Raw genomic sequence first — 23349 nt, forward strand, 5'->3', positions numbered from 1 at the left:
TGTCCAGTGTTGATTCATTCCTTCATGGGGATGGGAGAAAAGCAAGGGGACATATTTGACTGTGGGGGGATGAAGTGAAAAGAGACTGACAGTGGGGCATGAGGGTTTCTGGTCCAGTCCAGTCCATGGCAAAGGACACCTTCTGTCCTGCCAAAGAGCACAGCATTGGGTCAGAGTCAATCTCAGAAAAAGCACATTCAAACCCTCTCCTTTTTTAGTGAGGACACTGCAGCCCAGCAGATGGATCAATGGAGGTCCACATCTGTGTCCGAGCAGGCAGTGTCTCAGCTTCCAAGAGATCCAATTCCCACTTTTCCAAGTTGCCATTACCTGGTGCCAGAGTCTCCTTCCCATGGCTAGCCCAGCCCTGTCTACAACATGAGTGTTGTTTTTTAGCTGTTCATGAGCTATACACTGAAACTGTGACACTTGGCAGTGTCCTACATGGGTGACAGCGAATAGTCCTAGGAATCCCGTCACTTGCCCAAGTGGCTGTGGCCTCCCAATAGTCACTAGGGTGATCTTGAGGACAAAGGGCACCCTTCCCTTCCCGCATGCTTTTAGGAGACTCTTTTGATATTGTGGCCTATGCCAGTATCGCGGGAGGAGGCAAGTGGTCAGGCATGCTGGGTCCTTCCTTACAGGGCATCATTGGTCTTAATGCCTCCGTGTTCAACATCCCCTTTCTCCTGTGACATCCTCATCCCATTATAGGTCAATGGGTCCATTATTCGTAGAGACAAGAGGGAAGATCTCCCTAAAGGTGCATTTCACACACTGGGGGGCAAACGATGCAGCACCATCCAGTCAGCAAATAAAATCCCCCCTCTGAGCAGAGTTCTGACACCATCTTGGCCCACAGTCAAGCTCATGACCGTGCATGTTCTTGAGAAATCTCAGGGTGGACGGAGCTGGGATTCTATGGAGCCCAGGCAGCAAACCGGGGGAAGAGAGTGAATTCCGCTTCCAGCTGTATGCCAATCACAAAATGAGATTGAAAATATTTCATGAATGGGCTAAGGGCCACTTTAACTTAATGAAATATCTTTGCTAAATTAGTTTTCCATTTTATTTTTCTTTGTATCCGAACTACCAGAGGGAGCGCCTCACACTTGGTAAGTGTTTGATGAGTGTTTGTTGCACGGGCGCACCAAAGAATTACCAAATGGACGCGTGGGTGGGATACTGCACGTTGAATATTATAGGGTAGAGTTCTCTCTGAGGTGTGCTTCTTCTGTGAGGCTGTCGGGGTAGGGGTGGGGTGTGCTGAAGACATTGGGGCTGGCAGGGGGAGGAAGACAGTACCTGTGTCCTCAGCCTCTGGCCCACTTAGACTGTCACATCACTGAATTTTCAACCTCGTGAAGCTCTTCTTCAGGCACGCACTTGGAGCCAGTGAGAAGGGTACTTTCGTAATGTACAGCAGAACAATTCACTGTTTGCGCTCCAAATCCAGACTGCTTGCCAAAGGAATGGGAAACTGCCTAAAATTTAGAGGCACACATGAAACCTAGGTAACGTAGGTTATGGCAAATAGAAAAAGGAAAGACCAGAAAGTTTTTAGAAGGAAAGAAGATGCCTGTAATACAACCCAGAACAAGAGAATTATCATAATCAAGCATGAAAGTTGCACCTGAATCTTCTCATTGCCAAGACAAAAATGAGAAAATGGACAGGTAACCATTATATAATTCTTTCTATTTTATGTAAGTGGGGGGCGGGGACCATGTCTACCCTGAGATGATTGTCTCCTTTGTTTATACTGTGTATAAAGGTCAGTGTACAAGACGCAGTCATGTGCTTCACGGGAATTGTTTCCCAGCATGTAATGAGTGCCCCCTCAGTCAGGGAAATGCAGTAAAAATCTGTGGATGAGCTCAAATTCTTCCATTTCCCTTTCAGTCTTCTCCTTCTAGTTCCTTCCGTGGTGCTCCCTTCCCCCTTCATCCCTCAATCACTAGAGCCTCACATTCCTACTCTGAGAGCTTTCTATGCCACCCAAGACCTGACCCTGCCCCCCTACCCTTAAGTCATCCCCAGTGGACATGAAGCTTTCTCCCCAGGCTCTTGGACATGTGGAGCTGGTTCTTCCCCTGAACTAGCACCTGATCGTCTTTTCAGATCTCCTCTCTCTAAATGTATCCCCTGGCCGGCATTCTTCCCTCAGTCTAGGATTGAGGCAACAACCTCCCTGTATTTACTTCCCAATTCTTATCAGCAAGCAGTGGGCAAATCAGCTCAAGAGAAGGTGGAGTTAACCTAAAAATGGATTCTCGTGAGAGTCCAAGGATAGAAACTACAGTTCATCCAGGCTTCCCAAGACCTAAAACAAGAGGGAAATTATGGATTCAAGAATACTGTCCAGACCATCTCGTTCACTCTCTCAAGGGCTGAGGGCAGGCTGTTTTCCTTTACTAAGGGACATATGATGATTGACATCTCTTGCACAGGGGACCTAATGAAGCCAGGTGCTCCAAGGACAGACCTCAGGGGCCTCGGGCAGCACATTCCCCTTGGGACTTCAGGACTCTGAGCAACTTCTTGAGCCCTGTTGTTCGTTCTCGTGAGATAGGAGTCTTCGCCACGGCATGCTGGCTCCCTGGGCCTCAGTTTCCCTATCTGTAAATTGGTCAGTAATGGCTTCTCCCTTTTAAAGCTGGATGAATCAATGATCCCACACAGATGCAGACCTGCAGGGCCCTTTCAGGGGCAAAGCTGCAGGATCCGAGAACCGTCTTCCGTTTTTGTTACCTGCCAATTTTTTCCATACTCATTGTGCCCTGAACACTTATCACCAATTTCTCAGTTCCATAGAAAGTCAGTCTGAGTGAGTTAGAATGGCAAACACACCCTGCTCTTGAGATGGGGACTTTGAGTTTAAATTATAAGTCAACAGTCTCCCATGAAGGTATATAGATACAGCCAATGTGATTGCAATTTGCTTCCTGTACTAGAATGAAAATAACTACCAAAACTCGCAACATACAAGGCCCGGGCTCTGGCCTGGATTCTGGATCCTGGTATGGCAAGGCCTTGTTCCCACAGGACAGTCTTTCTTTGGAGCCTTCCAGCTCTACTGTTCTCACTTTTTAGCCATGCCCAAGCCAGAGGACAGGGGCTTGGGGTACCAGCTGAAGGCCTAGCATTCACACTTCTCAAATCCCCTTCCTGCCCAGGACCAGCCTGCCTCCCTTCTCTGGCTGTCAGAGGTGGGCGGGAACCAGGGTTCACAGTTTGCTCATTGCTGTCAAGGTTGTTTGCTCATTATTGTGTAACTGAACTATGCTTTAGAACCTGCCAGGAATCAGGGATTTTTTTTTTTTCTTTTCTTTTCTCATTAACCAGGAAGGGATTGAACATGATCATGGAGGGTGGGCTGGAGATGCCGGGAAATAGACTTTGAAAATTGATGTTGTCCTCCTAACCCTAAGTGGCTGGTGGGGTGCTGGGAAACGAGGAGGATCTCAGGGCTGGGTTCCACCTGGACTGGGTGCTCTTAGCCCTGGTGGCAACCTGTGCGGGGAGGAGAACAGTATCTCTAACTATGGACCTGTGGTTTGTCCAAGCAAATACAAGTGTCATGCTCAAAAGCAGTGAAATGCAAGTAACCATTTATTAGCCTAACAAACGCTTTGGGCTGGGCCAGCCGCCACCGACCCCAAATCCAGCCTGCCCTGTCCTGGCAAGCACAGCGCTTATGCCACCTCATGCAGCTCTCAGAGCAGCGACCCGCAGAACTGCCTGGAATGCTAGCCAAAGTCATAGGCTCTCAGCTCCACTCTGCACCCAGTGAATCAAAATCTCAGAAGTCTGTTACGTTCGCGAGGCCCCGAGGTGACCCGGGTTTTTTTTGTCAGTTTGGGAAACGACTGCCCTAAGAAATATAGTCACCATAGCTGCTTTCTGCCTCCCCCTCACTTTTGCAGGAGGACCTAGAGCCAGGAAGCCAGGCTTCTCCTTTCCTTGTAGACCCTTCATTGAGGTGAAGGGCGTCCTGCTTCCCTCTGTACACCTTTTCTTCCATTTTTGTTGAGATATAACTGACATACACTGTATAAGTTTAAGGCGTACAGCCTGATGATTTGACTTACATACATCATGAAATGATTATCACAGCAAATCTAGGGAACATCCATCATCACATATAAATAGTGCTTCACTCTATACTGTCAGACCTGAAATAATCTCCTGTCAGCTGATCGACGTCACTAGTAAAAGCAGCTGCTGACTGAAATCCTTCCCTATGCATTTCCAGGGTCTTCTTGTGACCCCTGGGAGTGGGTCTGGGCCTGGAACAGCCCTGGGGAGCGTCAGAGAAGGTGAGGCCCTGGGCAGGTGAGACTCTGGGTGGGGAATTGTGTGTACCTGGACTTGGGGGTATTCGCGTGTATTTTTGAGCGTGTGTGAGCGTCTGTAGGAAAACCAACAGACCCAGAGCTTGAAGTTCCCAGCATCCTGTTGTTAGGGGCCTCAGCCTCTGCCCTGCCCCCAGCCTGTGTCCAAGCTGCTCTCTGCACACCCTTCACTGAGGACCATTGGCTCTGAGTGGTCCCAGGGGCTCTGGGTAAGGTGTGTGGGTGCTTCGTTATGGACTCAAGGGTCCGCAAGTGGCTGTGAGTTGTGTGCTGGGACCCGCTAGGGCTCAACAGAGACCGTCTGGGTGCTAATACGATCCTCCGCCCCTGCCAGGTCTTGAATTGTATGTCACCACTACCCCCGACCCCAAAATCCTTATCTGACCACTGAATCAAGGTTGACCCAGCCCCAGTCACCATTATGATGCCCTATTTTATTTTCTTATTAGCAATTATAGTCACCTGAAATCAACTTGACCATTTACTTGTTTAAGTTATGTCAGTGTAGCAAAGTCAACGAAGAGCCAGACTGCCGGGATTCCTGGCTCTACCACATTGTAGCTGTGTGACCCTGGGCAAGTCACATACACTCTCCGTGCTTTAGTTGCCTTCTTGGTAAAATTGGAATAATAATAGTGCTCACCCCACAGGGCTTTCATGAGGGATAAATGAACCATACAAATAAGGCACTGAGGTTAGCACTGGCCTGCAGTGACTGCGATGCAGGCGTTCATTCTTGCTGCTCTTGTGATTATTAGGAAATTCGATCACTCACCTCTGCGGTCCCAGGGCCTAGAAAAGGACTGGGAGCCACACGCACAGTCAATAGCTGTTGAATAAAGAAAAGAATGAACAAACGAATGACTGAATCTAAGTCCTCCCCCCAGATGAGTGTGACCCAACTCCCTTCTCTGGAGCTTGACTCAGCTCTAAGCTGGATCAATGAGAGAAGCAGCCAGATTTATTTTGGAATACGGCTGTGGGCACAGCCTCCGTTCTCGGGTTATTGGGTTCAGTGGCTTTGTACCCCGCCAGCTACAGCCTCCTGTTGGTGTCTCTGCTGGTGTCTCTAAGACAGGGCCAGCAAACTCAGAGATCATATGGCGAGCCAGGTGGGAGGCGGGGTCCCGTGAGCCCCTTGTCTTCGACTTCAGATGATCCTGTTTTCCTCCCCTCCCTCTTTCCCCTGGTTGCTACACTCCCTTGGAATGCCTTTGCCTAAAAGTCCCTACCCTGCAGGGCCAGATGTCCTCGCCCACTGGGTGACCACACGTCTCTGGCACCCTGGGCCCAGACAGCTTAAGACCATGCTCACAGTTACATGGTCATTCTAGATCAATGCACTGAGGCTATGGGCTAAATTCCAGATAAGAGAAAAAGCAGTGCCACTTTCCTCCTCCCTGACCAGGGAGCTGTAAACCCCCTGGAGCCCTCCAGGGCAACAGGTGTCAAATCTGACCCCAGGCCACAAAGTAAAGGTTAAGGGAGGGCTGAGGAGAGATGCCAAATTCCCTTCATCCTTGCCCTGTTTAATTATGACCAGTGCCTGAAAGGAGATGAATATATTGTTTTAAAGTTCTTTTAATCTTTCTCATGTTTGTGGTTATAGCACCTGTTTTATCTCTACTACTCTGCCTGTTGGTGTTTTGTCTTTTGGGGTTTTTTTTACATAGATTTATCAGGATATATTTTTCTAATTTGCCTTTTAAAACGTCTGGTTTCTGGGTTAATTGATCATTTCTTTTATTTTTTAAATATTTCATTAATTTCACTTTTTATATTTATTTGTTTTGGCCTTTATTTTTTGTTGTTTTTAAAATTTGTTTAAAAATTTTAACATTTTAAAATTTTAAATTTGTTAAAAAAACAAAAAAATTTGTTTAAAAATTGAACACTCAATTCAATTATTTTCAGTGCACCTTTTAATGGTTTTTTAATTTTTAATAACAAAAGTAAAGTATATTTTCCTCTGACTATAGCTTTAACTATAGCTCATAGATTTTGGGTACTTATTACTGATTAACTTGATTAATTTAATTTAATTTAATTAATTTAATTACTACTAAGATTGTGCATTTTTTCATACTATTGGCCATCTTCTTCTTTTATGAATTCCCTCGTCTCATTCTTACTTATCCCATTTTTTCTACTTAGATGTTAATTTTCTTATTGATTTATCTGTTATGTACTTTGCAAATAAATCAGACTTTTCTGATTTTATGTTGTGTTTTAGTTTTTGGCAGAGACGTTTTATATATTTTTGTGTGTAGATATATCAAGATTTTATTTGGATTTTCTTCTCTGATAGTCTTAGATAGCTCTTTTCCCTTCTAAGACTACATAAACCATTGCTTACATTTTCTTCTGATTTTGATTTTTATATATAGCTAAAAGAATCTGACTTCATTTTTCTTCCAAATGCTTAACTTTTTAATTCAGTATTACTAATTGAACAATTCATTATTCTCCTACAAGTTGGGTATTCTATGTCTATTTTTATCAGGCATATATAAGATATATACGTATATATATGTATATTTGGACCCATTTTTGGGGTCTGTGGTTTTTTACATTGTTTTATCTAGTCCTGTGTCAGTAATACACTGTTGTAACTATGTTCGCTTTCTAAAACCCTTTAAAATAAAATGACCGCGTCCATTCTCCTTATGTTTTTAAATTAATGCTTATGACGGTTCTAGGATGTTTATTCTTTCGTCAGAGCTTTGGAATCATTTGATGAAGTCCTCACAGCCTCGATCAGTCTTTTTGGGGGGGATTGAATCTTCGGAGAATTCACATCCCTCTCAGGCTCTCTGTAGCTGGGGACCAGGCATCCCAGGCTTGCACAAAACCCACCACTGGTTTTCTTCCCTTTCCTGCCCTGGTCCATCTTTCTGGTCACAGGATGCGTTTGCTTGGCCTGAAGTTGTCATCTGACATTTTGGCCCTGGCCTGGCCCCAGCCACTTACCCCTGAAATGAATGAAGTATTCAGGGGGTTAATAAATGTGCAGAAAGTCAGGCAGTGAGGTCATGGTGCTATCTCCTCACATCAACGAGCCTGGAGGCATCTTGAAGTCACTTTCTTCAGGCCTACGAATAGACTTAGAAGCAGGAATTAAGGATTTCATTCATTCAACTCTTCTACTTATTCACTTGATTCATTCTGTCTCCTACTAAATAAATAGGAAAAGTACCATTTTGCTCAGGCAGGGCCCTCTTGAGTCCTTCTGTGGCTCCAAGTTGTTTCAGCCAGGCAGTCTGAGAGAGACTATACTGCTTAAGTAAATGGAGATCAAATATGTGAGTATTCAGAATGTATCCAGTAAGGATGGGCTACACATGCTGCAGTAACAACCCCCAAACCCCAGTCAAAATCCAGGTGGATCTGGGTGATCCCCAAGGGCAGTTGTTTTCCATCCATTTGCTCAGGTGTCCAGAATCCTGGATCGTCCAACTCGATAACCACCAACACTTCTGTGCTCACCAGGGCAGCAGAAAATTGGGCATTTCAGAAATGTGCACTTGCCCTCAACTGCTTCCATCTAGAAGGAATACATGTCACAGGGTAACGCCTGCCTCCATAAGGCCTCTCTTATTGAAACAGTGAAAAACAATAAAATCTACCAAAAGGTACCAGTTATTAGCTATACAGAGGCCTAATAGTCACAGGCAATTAGATTGAACAATAAGAAGTGTCTTGGTCTCTGAGTATCTTGGTGCCTTCACAAGAAGATGGCTCTCCTCTATTCTCCTGGTTCAAAAGCTCTATAATCCATCCACTCATTCCCAATCTACCCCTTGAGCACCCTCACTGCCCGTTGCTGAAGCACAGTTCTACAGCTGATCTCTAATGTTAAGGAAGTGCAGGGCTGTAGCATATGTGAGGGCATGACCAGCTGTTTCCATCTGTGTATCCAGTGCCTGGATAAGTCTTTGGCATATAAATTAATATTTTATCTCTTCTGATAGGTACCTGGTATCTTTGCTCTACTACATAAAACACAAGTAACCCAAAAAGATCCAGTACACGATTAAACTTGAATTAAGGACATCTGGAAGGTAATAGTGATTGAGAATGCTCTGAATGTAAGCAACTCAAATGCCAGTGATTGATTGATTGATTTGTTTGTTTTTTAAAGTTAAGTATTTTTAAAATTAATTAATTTATATATTTTTTGGCTGCGTTGGGTCTTCGCTGCTGCACGGGGGCTTTCTCTAGTTGCGGCGAGCGGGGGCTACTCTTTGTTGCGGTGCGTGGGCTTCTCATTGCGGTGGCTTCTCTTGTTGCGGAGCACGGGCTCTAGGCATCTGGACTTCTGTAGTTGCGGTGCGTGGGCTCAGTAGTTGTGGCTCGCGGGCTCAGTTGTTCCACAGCACGTGGGATCTTCCCGGACCAGGGATTGAACCCGTGTCCCCTGCATCGTCAGGTGGATTCTTAACCACTGCGCCACCAGGGAAATCCCAATACCCGTGTTTTATGTCAGTGGAATTCAGAACAAAGATAGAATCCTAGAAAAGTAAACATCAGAGGGCTTCCCATAGGCTGCTCAGTATGGGATGTGGGCTGATCTGGTGACAGGAGGGTTGAGAACCAGGACGCAACTTGAGAATATACTATAAAACAGGGACTTCCTCGTGTGGTTGTCCCCTCTCCAGGTATGGCAGGCTCCCAGCTTGCTCCCATGATGTCACCTGGCATTGCGAGTGTCATAACATCTCTTGAGAATAAGGTTCACACAGCTCTGGCTTCATTTGGCACCTAGGCTGCCAAACTAGGGACACGGCTACTATGGTTGGGGTGGGGCTGACATTGTTTAAGATCTATGTTGACCTTTGCCCATGAATGATGGTGTAGGAGAGACCTCTGTGCTCAAGAATGGGTACGGACCTGCATTTTCTGAAATACTTGCCTCGATCCTCTGCTTTAATCGGGCTGTGTCTGCAGAACCCAAATGACCCACCTTACTTATTCTCTGCGCTGGAAAGCAAACCAGACCCCCGTGGCCCATGGTCCAGGTTGATCTGAAGCTTCCTCCTAGGCTTTGGGGTCTCAGCGTTCCCGGCCTTCAACAACACAGGAGATTTTTTTTTCTTCCTATGGAGTCACATAGTTCTGCCACTCTTTCCTTCCCTCTTGTCAAGAAATAGGCTTGGCTTACATATTGGGATGAGTAGTGATCACCCATAGAGCATTGTCCAGACCACCATGACCTGGCAAGGATCCCAGTGGCCATACTGTACGATGTGGCTCCTCCCCAGCCCCCAGGGTGAGTTGATTGGATCAGAGGTGGGCATCTGAGACAAGTAGATGCATTTCTACATAGTTTTGAATTGATATCAAGCAAGAGTTTCTGATCTCTGGGACACACGAGAGACCTGGACGCGGAGGAAGCTGGTGTGTAAAGGAGGGAAAGAGGTGAGGATGGGCAGAGAGAGGCAGAAGCCAGGGAGGTGGCACAGCGGTGCCTGTGCACCCCCAGTCCTTCGTAAGTCAATTCAGAATCCTCTGTTCTTTAAAAACACCCTCTTTTTGGCTTAACTAGATCCAGTTGTTTTTCTTATTTGCAATAAAAGCAGTCTGTTCTAAGCTCCAGGCCTTTGTACTGGACAGTTGTTTGCTCATTATTGTGTAACTATTTATGTTTCAGAAGCTTCCAGGAACTGGGGATTTTTTCAAGTAACAGGGGAAAGATATGAACAGGGAGGCTGAGTTGCATGCTGTTGAGATGTGTGGCTTTTGTTTTCAGATGTGCTGTCCCATGTATGAAGTGTGGCTGCAAGAGTGTTGGGAAGACGGGTAGGGCTCGGGAGTCCCATTCAGAAAGGGCCAGAGAGGGCAGTCCTGGTGCCTGGGAGCAAAGGAGAGAGTGGTAGGTTTCCTGTCTGGGGGAGGGGTATTCGTTGCCCCCTCCCATGAGCCTATGGTTCATCCAGACGTCATTCCAACTTCTTAAGCACAGACGTCATTTAAATCTCCCTTTGCAGCAGTGTGTCAATAAAATCAACTAAATATACAGAGGCCTTTGGCCTAAAAATTTACAGGCCAGAAGTATAAGCTCTGGGGTCAGATGGCCTTTTTCATGAGCTGTAGCACCGGGACTACCTGTGCAAGTTCCCTCCCTCTCTGTGTCTTAGTTTCCATGTCTGTGAAATGAGAAGGGTTTGAGTAGATTATCTCTGAGGCAGAGTGGAGAACATCCCCGGAACTGCCAGACAGGAAGAGGTTTGGGGATGAATTTGAGCACGGCTGGGCACCCTCCGTGTCTGACATTTCAGAAGGGATTAGGGTTGTGCAGATGGTATGTTCTCCCCTGAGCCAACCACAGTCACACTGTTGTGGGTAGAGAGAGATCCTGGGCGGTCAAGGGTGAGGGGAGTCTACTGGGTGTAAGGCCACGCAATCTGGCCAGAGAGGAAGGTGCCTCCCTGCCAGGTCACCCCTCTGTAACTGCAGTTTCCTAGGCTCAGGGCTTGAAGCAAGAGGCAGACACTGAGACCTCCCAGCCCCGGGGCTCCAGATTGCATTGGCTGGAGGAGTCTGGGGTTCGGGGGGAGGTCTTGAACAGGGCTCTACATGGGGGAGGTATCAATAGAAAGGATTTGAAGCCGTGGGAGAGAATGAGCCCAAGCCTGGAGCGAGAATAAGGAGAGAGGGGAACTGGAGCTGAGGCTCCCGAGCTCCTCTGTGGAGCGGTCCAGGAGAGGAGGAGGAATAAGACTGATGCAGAGCAGCCAGAAGGATAAGAAAATTGCAAGCAGAAGAGGAAAAGGGAAGGAGGAGGCAGTGATCAGCCGGGTCAAATGCGGCCGATGGCTGGAGGAGGTGGAGGGCAGAGGAGGAGACGCTGGATTTTGCAACAGGAAGGTCTTGGAGATCTCATTTTAGCCCTTGCCCTGGGAAAGCAGGCTGGCCCCCTTTTCCTCTGATAGGTCTTCCTGGTGTGAAGCCAGTTTCAAACTTTATTCTGAGGGAGGCGTTCCATAGCAGCCCTGCCTGCTGGGCTCACCCATGGCTCTGTGGAGAAGCCCTGGCAGGCAGAGGGTCACCTTTTTCTTTTTTATAAATTTTATTTATTTATTTATTTATTTATTATTTTTGGCTGCGTTGGGTGTTTGTTGCGGTGCACGGGCTTCTCGTTGCGGCGGCTTCTCTTGTTGCGGAGCACAGGCTCTAGGCGTGTGGGCTTCAGTAGTTGTGGCACGTGGGCTCAGTAGTTGTGGCTTGCGGGCACTAGAGCGCAGGCTCAGTAGTTGTGGCGCACGGGCTTAGTTGCTCCGCGGCACATGGGATCTTCCCGGACCAAGGTTCGAACCCGTGTCCCCTGCACTGGCAGGCGGATTCTTAACCACTGCACCACCAGGGAAGGCCTGAGGGTCACCTTTTTATTGGGACATTGGCAGCATACAGCTCTGGGCAGTGCCCCACCCTCCCCGGGGGCTCAGAACTCGCAGATCACGAGGCACCCTTCTCCGCAGGGCTTGTCGTTCCACTCGCCATTGGGATAGATCTCCACACAGTTCTCTTCGCCTCTGTCGTTGTTGGGTTCCCCGGGGGCCCAGTTAGAATACACCAGGGGCTCCCCTGTGGGGTAGGTGAAGCTGCCTTCCTTCTTGTTGTCGGTCATGCTCAGGAAAGCAGACTTGTTCTGGTCTGTGATCAGCTGTTTCAAGGCCTCGTTTTCGGCTGCAGAGCGTGGGGAGGCCATCTGTCCCCCGGCCTGTGTGCATACCTGCTGTGCATCCTGAAAAGTTTTTTCAAAACCTCCCGTCTTGAAGATCTTCTCCCCGACACCCCGGCCACTGGGAAAGAGATCCACTAGGGGAAGAGGAGAGTCAGGTTGGGGTGTGGCAGCACCTGGACCTTTGTGCTCCAACCAGAGCCCCCCAGCCTCCCATCCAGGGTACCAGGGCACCAGATAGGATGAAAGCGAGGCACTGGTTCCACAGCAGCCCTGGCTCCACGATGCGCCCTGTGAGTGGTGCTGTGGTCTCCAGTTACAGGTGAGGACCCTGGAACTCGGGGAGCTTATGTAAGAGGCCCAAAGTCACACAGCTGTCAAATGTAGAGTGAGGATCAAACCTTGTTGGATGTGACACTAAAGCTTAGACGTGCACTTTCTGTTCCTCCCCATGTCATATGCCAGAACTGGTTTTTCAATTACTGTGTAGATTGGAATGACTTTGACCAGGGAAATGACACGGTGCTGCCCAGGGCAGTTCCTAAGAGTGTGGAAAACACCATGCAGGGGGCTCGCTCTCACCCCTGCATGATGGCTGGGCATGTGGGGTTGTCAGAAGGGGGTCTGTGCTGTGTGAAGGGGTGAGGGGAAAGGAGAGGAGAGGGTAAGGCATCTGAGAGCAGCGACATGCTAATCTCTGCACTGGGGGCAGCCCAGTGTTGGCCTCTTGATATGCTTATGGGTGATGCCCCAGCCAGTCAGCCTTCCTGCACCGCTGGACAGGGGATGAAGGCTTCTGAGAGGTGTGTGTGGGAATGGGGGGCAGGAGTGGGATCGGCGCTGGAGAGACCCCTGTTTGGGAGTCAGAAGGCCACGTGTTCAGCCCCAACCTGACAATGACGGTCCAGGTGGGCAAGGGAAAGTCACTTCCCTTTTCAGGGTTTCCCATTCCTTATTTCTAAAGTAGGTGTACACTACATAAAAGCATCACCTGTGTGACATGTTAAGTATCTCTTATTACTCCATCCTATCCCCATCCCTTTGACTTCTAGGCTCATGCATGGAAATCTTCAGGGCTCCTAAGAGGGCTCACTGGACTGGGTAGGAACCCAGACTACACCCTGACCCACTGCCCTTCTCCTCTGAGTAGTTTCAACAAGGACTCAGAGGCCAGATTCTCCACGGGGTCAGGATGGCACCTAGAGCAGCCCTGGACAAGGTCAGTGCAAGTTCATGTGCCATAATTGGGTTTATGTCCCATGCATCTGGGTGGGTATGCATGTGCATGCGTGAATATGTCCATATATCCATCTGAAGGTACACAGGTGGAATTAAGGTCCATCTGGATGGGTGTGCATATTTGTGTGTGCATACGTGTGCATGTGTGCACATGTATGTAGATGGTGTGGAGTGAGCGATGGTGTTTAAGTACCCACACATGTGGCCGGTGCCTATGCCCATGTTCTCCTTTGTTTACATCAGTGTGCTTATGAGCAAGTGGACGGGTATGCAAATATGTTTGTAGAGGGAGGACAACATCAGACGCTGGAAACTCTCATCCTTACTACTTAGGTACTTAGTTGGCTTGAGTCCTTGGGAACCAATCCTATATCCCACCCCTTTATGCTCTACTCCTTCAGAAAACTCTTCTTTTTTTGGATCATGAGGTTTGATGAATGATGTGGACTCAGAGCTGATGTCAGGGAAAGCAGAGAAGGGCGAGGGGCAGTTGGGGACTGAGGCAGAGAGTCCCAAAGGCACCGGGCACTCAGGTGCGCACTCCAGGAGGCCTCTGCCTCCTTAGGATTCCAGGCTTAGGGAAGAATCTCTGCTTTAAACACCCAAGGAGTTGCAGGGAGAGTCCAGCACTGGCCAGAGACTGCAGGCAGCCTGCCCCTGCCAGACCCAGGGGCATCTTTAGGGTGAGATACTCAGGGGCCACACAGCAAGGTTGGGCCCCACCAGACTTGAACCCCATGAGCAGCATCCCAGCCCCTGCTCACAGGACTATGTCTGGATTCTCTGGTGCCTGGGCTGTGCGGCTGCGTCTCTGGGTACTTGCATACCTGGCTCCACAGAGGGAAGAGATGCATCGTGGGTTGGGTGTCCCCTTGTCTATCATAGGGACATGCCCAGAGTAGGCAGGGGTGAAGGTCTCCTGCATTGGCGACAAGGACTGCATTCTCCTCCTTTTCCCTTGCATCTACTTGCAGCTCCTGGAGTACGTGGCTGCACTGCTGTGTCCCAGCCCATCCTTAGCCCCACTCCCTGCCCCAGTTCCAGGCCCGGTCCTAAACATGGTCCCAGCCAAGTTCAATTTTAGACCCAAGCCCAGCCAACTCCAGGCCAAGACCCAGACCTAGTATGAGGCCCACGCTTGGTGTCTGGTTCAGGTTCAGGTCCAGGAACTCACCTTTCTTATACCAAGAGAAAGCATTCTGGAGGCGTTGTAGCTGTCCCTGTAAGGTCTCCACCCGCTGCCGGAGAGCGGTGACGTCTGCAGGGCAGAGAGGTCGAGTGAAGAAAGGTCCAGCACAGCCTGGGATCAGCTCAGAGCCCGGGCCTCAAGGGAAGGGTACCCAGTTGCAGACACATATTGGGGGTGGGGGTAAAGAACTGGGACGGAGCCCTAGGAAGCCCACATCTGCTGACATAGGTGGGCCTGTGCTGCCCACAGGATTTCCTATGTTTCTGCTATGAACACTGTTCCCTGAGCAGGTCCCTGCACCACACTGACACTGAACCAGGTGACACTGTAATTCCAAATTCTAGGAACCTGATAACACTTCCTTTTGGGGGGTGGGAGTAGAGGAATACATGTAGCTCAAGTACTTCCCATCCACTGGGTTATTTGAAGTTCAAAGCTATCTGATGAATTGGGAAGGGAGGTGTGCTCGTCCCAAAGATCAGATAGAAAAACTGCCCAGGTTGCCCTCCAGCGAGTCACAGAGGCCAAGACCAGCGTCCGCTTTGACTTCCAGCCCCCCACCTGTAACTAAGGGGGACGCCTGAGAGGAGGGCCCGGGAGGGCCTCCTCCCACCCTCCGTCCCCACCCGCGCCCTTGTGGGGCCCCCAGATCTTCCTTACCTTGGAGTCCACTCTCTCCCTTCGCTCCTCTGTCTCCAGGAGCACCTCTGTCCCCCTTCAGTCCTGGGGGGCCCCTGGCACCTGGAGGTCCCTGTGGACCCATGGCTCCAGAAGGCCCTGGGATCAGAGAAGAAGAGTTAGGTGAGTTCTGAACACATTTTCTAGCATTTTCACCTCCCCCAGTACATGGACTATCTTATCGCCCAGCAATACGCCCTCCCCATATACATATGTCCCTCTGTGCCCTGAACCCAGCCTTGCATCCTCTCTGTGTACTGACTGTCCCTGTCACCCAACAACCAACCTTCCCTGTACATAGACGGTCCCTGCTACTCACCCTACCCTCTCCCTAGAGACAGACAGTTCCCAGAGCCCAACACTGGCTGTCGCCCTGGAGTGCTAGCTCTGACCTGGCGCGTGGTGATGGTGGGCACAGGGGAACAGGAGCCCAGCCCAGCTTCCATCACTCACCTGCTGCCCCAGCACTTCCAGGGGCTCCGCGTTCACCGGGGGCACCTCTCTCTCCTTTAAGACCTGCGGGGCCTCTTGTCCCTGGGGAGCCCTGCATGCCTGTGGCACCCACTCCTCCTGAGGAAGGAACAAATTGGGACGAACACGGCTGAGAGTGCGCTCAGCACTTATCATTGCCTCGGAAGTGGAGCTTTTCACCCACAGCTCCAGGTGAGAGAATGAACTGGGAGATGGTGCTCCTTAATGCCTGGCCTCCTCTGGGGAGGGTATCGGGGAAATACGGCCAGTGTGGGAATCTGCGGAGAGAGACCCTGGCAACGCCTACCCGCTGCAGATGGTCCGGGCTTTTCCAGGCGCTGTGCGCATGCCTTAGGCCCCATCACAGACTGCCACGCCTCCTTCCCACACCCGTCACATACCAGCCACCTACCTCTGGGCCCAGTCTCGCCTTTGGGGCCTGGTGCACCTGCAGGTCCTATGTTCCCCTGCCTCCCTGAGGGACCGTCTCTTCCAGCTGGACCAGGGCTACCTGGAGGTCCTGGAGGCCCTGGGGAAAAGGACCAGCCCAGTTAGTGACACTGAATCTCCTTGGAAGTGGGAGTGCATAAAAGATGAGGGCAGTAATAGAAGTCTGAGGGGCAGCATCCTCCTAGAGGTGCTGCCCCACAGCAGCTCCAGTCTTCCCTGAAATAACCCAGCGCCACCTTGAAAACAGCCTTCTGCCTCCTTCCTGGGGTAGAATCTGTGCATGCCCACCGGCATGTCCTAGCGACAGCACACCACCTGCAGACATCTGCATTCCATGCCCAGCTGCTCACCAGGTGGTCCAGTGTCTCCCTTTGGCCCGGGTTCTCCAGCAAAGCCATTGTCCCCTTTGGGCCCAACTGGGCCAGCTGGTCCAGGCATCCCTGCTTCTCCTACAGGTCCTGGTAAACCTATGGCAGCAGAAGAAACGGGCATAAACCTGGCCCCAGGCCCCGGAGGAGCCAGATGATATTCCTTCAGGTCTCTGTAAGGTGTAGACACTTCATCTCCACAAGACCCGGTCCAGTGGTGATCCAGGAAACGGGCGTCCACATCCCCATTTTACAGGTGAAGAAACAGGTGGAGGCAGATCAAACCAAGACCTGCCCTGACTTTCCATACAATGCACCTTCCCCTGCCCCAAGGCCACAGTATTTATAGCAGGCAAGTCTGTCAGCTTTTGCCCTTGATCATGGACTCCTTGCCCTCTCCCTTCCCAGAACCAAAGTTTATATCAGAAATCACACCAGATGCTAATCACCAGAGAAATATAAATCAAAACCGCAATGAGCTACCACCTCACACCTGTGAGAATGGCTATTATCCAAAAGTCAGCAAATAACAGGTGTTGGAGGGTGTGGAGAAAAGGGAACCTTTGTGTACTGTAGGTGGGAATGTAAACTGGCACAGCCACTATGGAGAACAGTATGGAGGTTCCTTAAAAAGCTAAAAATAGAACCAGTATGTGACCCAGCAATTCAACCTCTGAGTATTTAACCAAAGAAAATGAAAACACTAATGCAAAAAGATTTATGTGCCTCCAAGTTCATTGCAGCATTGTTTATAGTAGCCAAGACCTGGAGGTGGCCTAGAGCCTAAGTATCCATGGCTAGATGAATGGATGGAGAAAACGCAAGGCGTATATACAATGGAACATTATTCAGCTGTAAAAAGGAATGAAATCTTGCCATTTGCAACAACCTGGGTGAACCTTGAGGGCATCATGCTAAGTGAGATATGTCAGACAGAGAAAGGTACCATATGATCTTACTTATATGTAGAATCTAAAAAACAGATGAACAAAACAGCATGCTCATAGATACAGAGGACGGATTGGTAGTTGCTAGAGGTGGGGTTGGGGAGTGAGCAGAACGGGTGAAAGTTGTCAAAAGGTACAGACTTCCAGTTATAAAATAAATGAGTCCTAGGAATGTAATGTACAGCAAGGTTACTAGAGTAAATAATACTGTGTTGCACGCCTGAAAGTTGTTAAGGGCGTAGATCATAAAAGTTCTCATCACGCACACAAAAAATTGTAGCTCTGTGTGTTGATGGATTTTGATAAGCCTTATCACCAATTCACAATATATACAAATATAAAATCATTATGTTGTTCACCTGAAAGTAATATAATATTATAGATCAATTATACTGTAATAAAAAGAAGAGAAAAAGCTATGTAACATGCTCTTAAAACTATAGAAATTAGACCAAATTATTACACATCATTAAGTGATGAAAGTATGCTATAAACACTCTATTTAAAACGATTCTGTTTCCTAAATGTGTCCATGAATGTGTAGGGCGTGTGCACACGTAAAACACATTGGATAAACCCCAAGAACAGCACCTACAAAAGTGTCAACAGTTGCTGTTTCTAAGTGGTACAATTAAGGTATTTTTAATTTTCTTCCTTTTATCTTTAGTCACCACTTATTATTATTATTTTTTTTAACACATATCATTTTTTATTGGAAAAATGACCAACCATTTTAAACTTGTTACCTCAAGAAAGACTGCCTAAGTCTGAAATTATATGAGATCTACCTCGATTTAAGAATTTTACACTCTGTGTAAAATTGTGAGTTTGGTTATTCTTTCATTGAGATGAAATTCACATAATATAAAATTAACCTTTTTTTTTTTTTTTTTTGGCTGCGCCATGCAGCTTGCCGGATCTCAGTTCCCTGACCAGGGATCGAACCTGGGGCCCGGCAGTGAGAGGGCTGAGTCCCAACCGCTGGACCGCCAGGGAATTCCCTAAAATTAACCTTTTTAAATTTTACAAGTCATTGGCGTTTAGCACATTCACAGCTTTGTGCAACTACCACCTCTATTTAGTTCAAAAATATTTCATCAACCCCAAAGAAAACCTCATATCCGTTATCACTCTGTCCCTGCTTCTTCCCAGGCCCGGCTACCGCTATTCTGCTTCTGTCTCTGTTACTTATTCTGGATATTTTATGTAAATGCATACAATATATGAGCTTTTGTGTCTGGCCTTCTTAACTCGGAGTGACGTTCTCGAGGCTTATCCAATTTGTAGCACGTCTCAGCACTTCATTCCTTTGTGTGGCTGAGCAATGTTCTAGAGTATGAACACAGCACGTTTTGTTTATCCATTCACCACGGATAAACGTTGATGGACACATGGGTTGTTTCCATCCTTTGGCTGTTGTGAATAAAGCATTCATGTGCAAAAAAACAAGAGAAGAAATGACACCCGTCAGGTGCTGCTAACTTATTCATTCACTTATTTGTTCATTTCCTCATTGTTTCATTTATTTGTTCGCTGGGAAACGAACTACGGAACATAACTTTCTGCTTAGCACTGAGCAGGATGTAAATGTGAGCACCAGGTCCTGGTCTGCAAGGGATTTGTCACTGAATTTTAAACTGTGAGGCATGGGTAACGAGGGAGGAAGACAGTTTATGAGATGTCCCTCATCCCATCCCAGCACCTCCAACCCCAGCACACACACATAGTCGGAGGAAACAGGACTTCAAGGAGAAGAGAGGTGACATTTCAGATTTGGAAACCGTGCTCCAGGGTAAGAAAGGCCAGGGCCTGCCTGGGCCAAGCATGTGCTGGTGGTGGGAGACTGTGCATTTGATGGGTGGCTGAGAGCTTCTGTGCTGGGCATTGTGCTCTGCTTTTCGTTACAATCCTCACTAGGCGTGAAATGGAAGCGTAGAGGATGGGCCCTGCATCCCAATCCCACAGTGTGCCGTGCTCAGGCAGAGACATCCTGGCCCCAGGCCAAGCCTCTCTTGGGCTCCCCACTGGCCGGGGTGGCAGCAGGTACATGGGAAAAAAGCCACTCCTTAGAGGGGAGCATTAGAGGTTGCCCATCCTTGTGCGCAAACTGTGGAGGCCATGAGAGCACCCTTTTTCAGCAGCAAGCACCGTGCCTCCCAAAGCACTCATTTTGCATCCTAGCATCCCCCGAAGTCCTAGCCCTGTACCTTACTGCCACCCGAAGTGAAGTTTTATGCACCACTGATTTGGCCAGTCGTAACTGTATTAAAATTCCTCCTGTCTTGGCAATTTACATTCATTTATTCCACAAGTATTCACTGAGCTTCTACTAGGTACAAAGCACTGTCCTAAATGCTGGGATTTTATTAGTGAAGAAAACAGACAAAAACCAAATCCCTTCCTCATGGAACTTAAACTCAACTGCATAGAAATAGATAATCAAAATTAAAATGTACAACATATGACAATTTATAAGATCAGAATAAGTGCCACAGAGGAAAAATAAAGCATAGAGTATTGGTGGGGCCGTGCCGTGTTCTCTCTCCAATAGGAGGGCCAGAGAAGGACTCTGTCTGTGACTAAGGCCATGAAGGAGGTGAGGAGTGAGCCATGGGGATGTGTATGGAAAGAGCAAGGCCCTGAGGAGGCAGGGGGCCAAGCGTGCTTAGGGACCAGTGACAAGCCAGTGTGGTCAGAGCCCAGGGAGAGTGGGAGGAGTGGAAGGAAATGAGATCAGAGAGATCAGCAGGGGTGGAGGGTGGTCTTGGGGACTGCTGTGGGGTGTGAGGTTTTACTCCAAGGGAGATGTGCGCCCCTGGGAGGACTCTCTCACTGAATCCTTTCGGGCGGGGGTCTTGGAGGTGCTGAGGAATGAGGGAATTGTCCTTGGAAATTCAGCCCCCCAAGCAGGGTCCGGGTCTTATTGGCCCTGCATGAAATGGCTGGAGCATCACCAAGTGACCCAGCTCCACCCCTCTACCTCTGCCCAAGGGTCTCTCCTCTCAGGCCCATCTTGTCCTTTACAGCAGGTTCTTGGGACCACGTGCATCAGAATCTTGTCACCAGTGCAGACTCTGGCCCCACCCAGACCTACTGGGTCAGGATTCTGAGGATGCTCTGATCTCCAGGAAATCCTCAGACCCATAACAGTTGAATAACTAAAGTGCCTGGGACTGAGGAGCCAGAGAGGAGCCTGGTCCTTGGTCCAGCTGTGCAGTGTTCTCTCTCCAAGCACCGACCCAAGGCCAGGCTTGGAACGCACGAGAAGGGGAGGGCTCAGCCACATCCATGCTGCTCAGAGAGCCACTGTAGGAAAGGCTCCCTACCCCACACCCTGCCCCGGGATTCAATTCAGGGCCCCACTGGGAGCTAGAGAGAGCTGGCACCTTGAATACCACCCTTCTCCTGAGTTCACTTCCAGGCAACCTTCTCCAAGCCCCAGCCCAGTTATGTTGGGAACTACTTTCTGTCTGTTAAGGACAGACCGATAATTGTCCCTTATCCTACAAAGCCTGGGGATGTTACCTATTCTCTCCAGCTTAAATGCTGCTGCTCGTTTTCTTCCTCCCCAACCAAAATGCAAACTCCAGAAAGATAAAGACCTCAGTTGATCCCTGCATAGCCCTGGCCTAGTGCCATGGTGGTCCCCTTGTTCTTGTTGCTGGTTCATTGAATTCTCACTTCTTGCCAGTAAGACCCAGATCCTCCCCTGTGGGGCAGTATTTCTCGGACAATTCCCTTAATAATCAGTACCTTTGGAAACCTCAGGAGAATTCACCTGATTGGTCCAGCAAGAAGATGCAACTTTATCCTGAAGACTCAACAGGAGAATGAAGCCTTGGCTCAATGATTTGTCACTGTATAGTAGATATTATTCCCATCTACAGATGAGCAAACTGAGACTCAGAGACACTGAGTGGCTTGTCTCTGGGGGTCCCTGCTGTGGAGCTGGAGCTAGCAGTCGAGCACAGATGTGTCTGATGCAGAAGCCCAGGTCCTTTTCATCTTCCAGGTTGGGTTTCACATAGCACCTTTGTGTCACAATTTTCCTACCTATCAAATGAGATTAATACATCCCTTGTAAGACTTTTGGTGTAAGACCACTCAAGTGAACACCCAAGCACGGGGCTGAACAAAGAAATGTCAGCTGCCTTTCCTTCTCTCCTCTCTCCATAATGTCTTTAGGGAAAATCCTTTTGACCAGGCCTGAGTATGGGGCCACAGAGCCTCATCCTTTCCCACCCCTCATGGGGTAGAGTTTAATTGCATATTAAAAATATTTAACATCCTGCAGAGGCACCATGTAAGCAGAATGAACAACAATTAAGTTCTGGAGTACGGTTCTAGAGGACGCCAAATACCAGTCATTTACTCACTGTTTGCTCCTTCTTGGGTGGGTGGAGTCAAGATCCTAGGGGAGGAATCAGGGCAGCTGCTGATGGAGCTGGGGGCTCGGGGCAGCCCGTCTTTGCCAACCAGTAAGGCTGTGTTTTAAGTGGGCTGGATATCTGGGGGAAACCCACCCATGCGGGATGAAGAAGACCATCTCCAAGGTTTACACAGAAGAAAATCCAGAGTTTCTGGGTTGGTTACAATTCCAATGCCCACCCCTTCCCACCAGGACAAGCCCATGGTCCCAGCTCTACCTGGATCCCCCTTCTCGCCCTGGGGGCCTTCTCTCCCATCTCGTCCATCATGACCAGGCAGGCCCTGCTCCGGGGGGTTACACATGACCAGGGTGCAGGCGTTGGCCAGTGTTTTCTGGGAATAGATCTTCATTTCTGCCCCCAGAGACCTTGGGGGCTGTGAGAGCAGAATCAGCGCGGAGAGAGGGAGGAGAAGCATGTCCTAGGCAGAGGAAAAGGAAGAAAGGGGACATGCTTTTGGTGCGAGGATGTAGATTTCAGGGCTTGGCCTAGCTCCTGGAGGCGAGGAGAAGCACATCCTCAACCTCCTCTCCTCTGCTCTGGGGCCAAGAGCAGCGGGGCTCTGAAAGCAGTTTAGGGACAAGGTGGGCATAAGGTCTGGCCTGAGAGGACATGAGTTGACCAGCTGGACTTCTGACGGGGGTGACCAGCAGCACGAACCTATTCTTAGATGCTCTGTGTCATCCCTTCTTGTGCCTCCCCTTGGGCACTGCCATGGGCACTGTGGCAAGGATGTAGAATTCCTCACTGAGGCCATCTGTCACATCAGGAGGGACTCACTGAGAGCTCTCGGGCGGGACCCTTCCCATCTCTGGACCTCCTTCTCCCTTTCTGTACCAGTAAGTTGGTTGACTTAATTCCGACAAGGCAAACTCGTTTCCTCTCACTTGCTGCCTTGGATGGACTAGTCCTGGTGGTCTCAAGGGCTGCCTGAGAAAAAGCCAGAGTCCCGAGCACTGGATGGGTGAATGACTGCATGTTTGCCAGGTGATCTGCCATTCCCGGGCTCCATGAGGAAAGTCCATGGGACACCTAGAGTCCTGTCCAGGCCTCCTGAGAGGACTTGGAACAGGGGCCTCATGGAGGAAGGGGACGTGTGAGACGGGCACAATCAGGGGAAGGCTAGTCTCGGGGAGGAAAGAGCAGATGTCCAAGAGCACATCTGGTTACCATCGGAAAGGGACTCAGGAATTAAGTGAGGTCAGGGTGGGTGCAGGACCTGGGCCCAACATTGGGCTTCTTTCCTCTCTCAGAGAGAAACTGTAAAGTTACGAGCATGGAAAGGGCTCATGGGAGTTGCAGAGGCTGGGAACAAAGCCTGAGGACCTGTGCAAAGGACAGGGGGTCACGAGGCAGGCTGAGGTAGTGGGAGGGGAGAGGCTTCCTGGCCAGAGAAGTGCCTCCTTCCAAGAGGAAGATGAACTGCATTTTCCACAGGGGCTTCCAGACAATGGCATCTGAGGTCTGGTTGGATGTCACATCCAACTCACCCAACCTCTCCCAGCCCAGGAAACACATCTCCTACCGAGCAAAGGGAACAGAAT

At 49.1% G+C, this 23349-nt stretch overlaps 1 protein-coding gene across 1 annotated transcript; it reads right to left on the reverse strand.

Moving 5' to 3' along the window:
• Positions 1 to 11796: 11796 nt before the first annotated feature.
• On the reverse strand, positions 11797 to 22223 carry SFTPD (surfactant protein D). Its single transcript, XM_065894268.1, has 7 exons — positions 22025 to 22223; positions 16414 to 16530; positions 16026 to 16142; positions 15596 to 15712; positions 15125 to 15241; positions 14450 to 14533; positions 11797 to 12173 (listed from the first exon to the last, which is right to left on the reverse strand). The coding sequence occupies exons 1-7, from the start codon at positions 22221 to 22223 to the stop codon at positions 11797 to 11799; spliced, it is 1128 nt and encodes a 375-aa protein (XP_065750340.1).
• Between the last annotated feature and the right edge of the window lie 1126 nt (positions 22224 to 23349).

This window comes from Phocoena phocoena, chromosome 16 (assembly GCF_963924675.1).
Source record: "Phocoena phocoena chromosome 16, mPhoPho1.1, whole genome shotgun sequence".
Taxonomy (NCBI): Eukaryota; Metazoa; Chordata; class Mammalia; order Artiodactyla; family Phocoenidae; genus Phocoena; species Phocoena phocoena.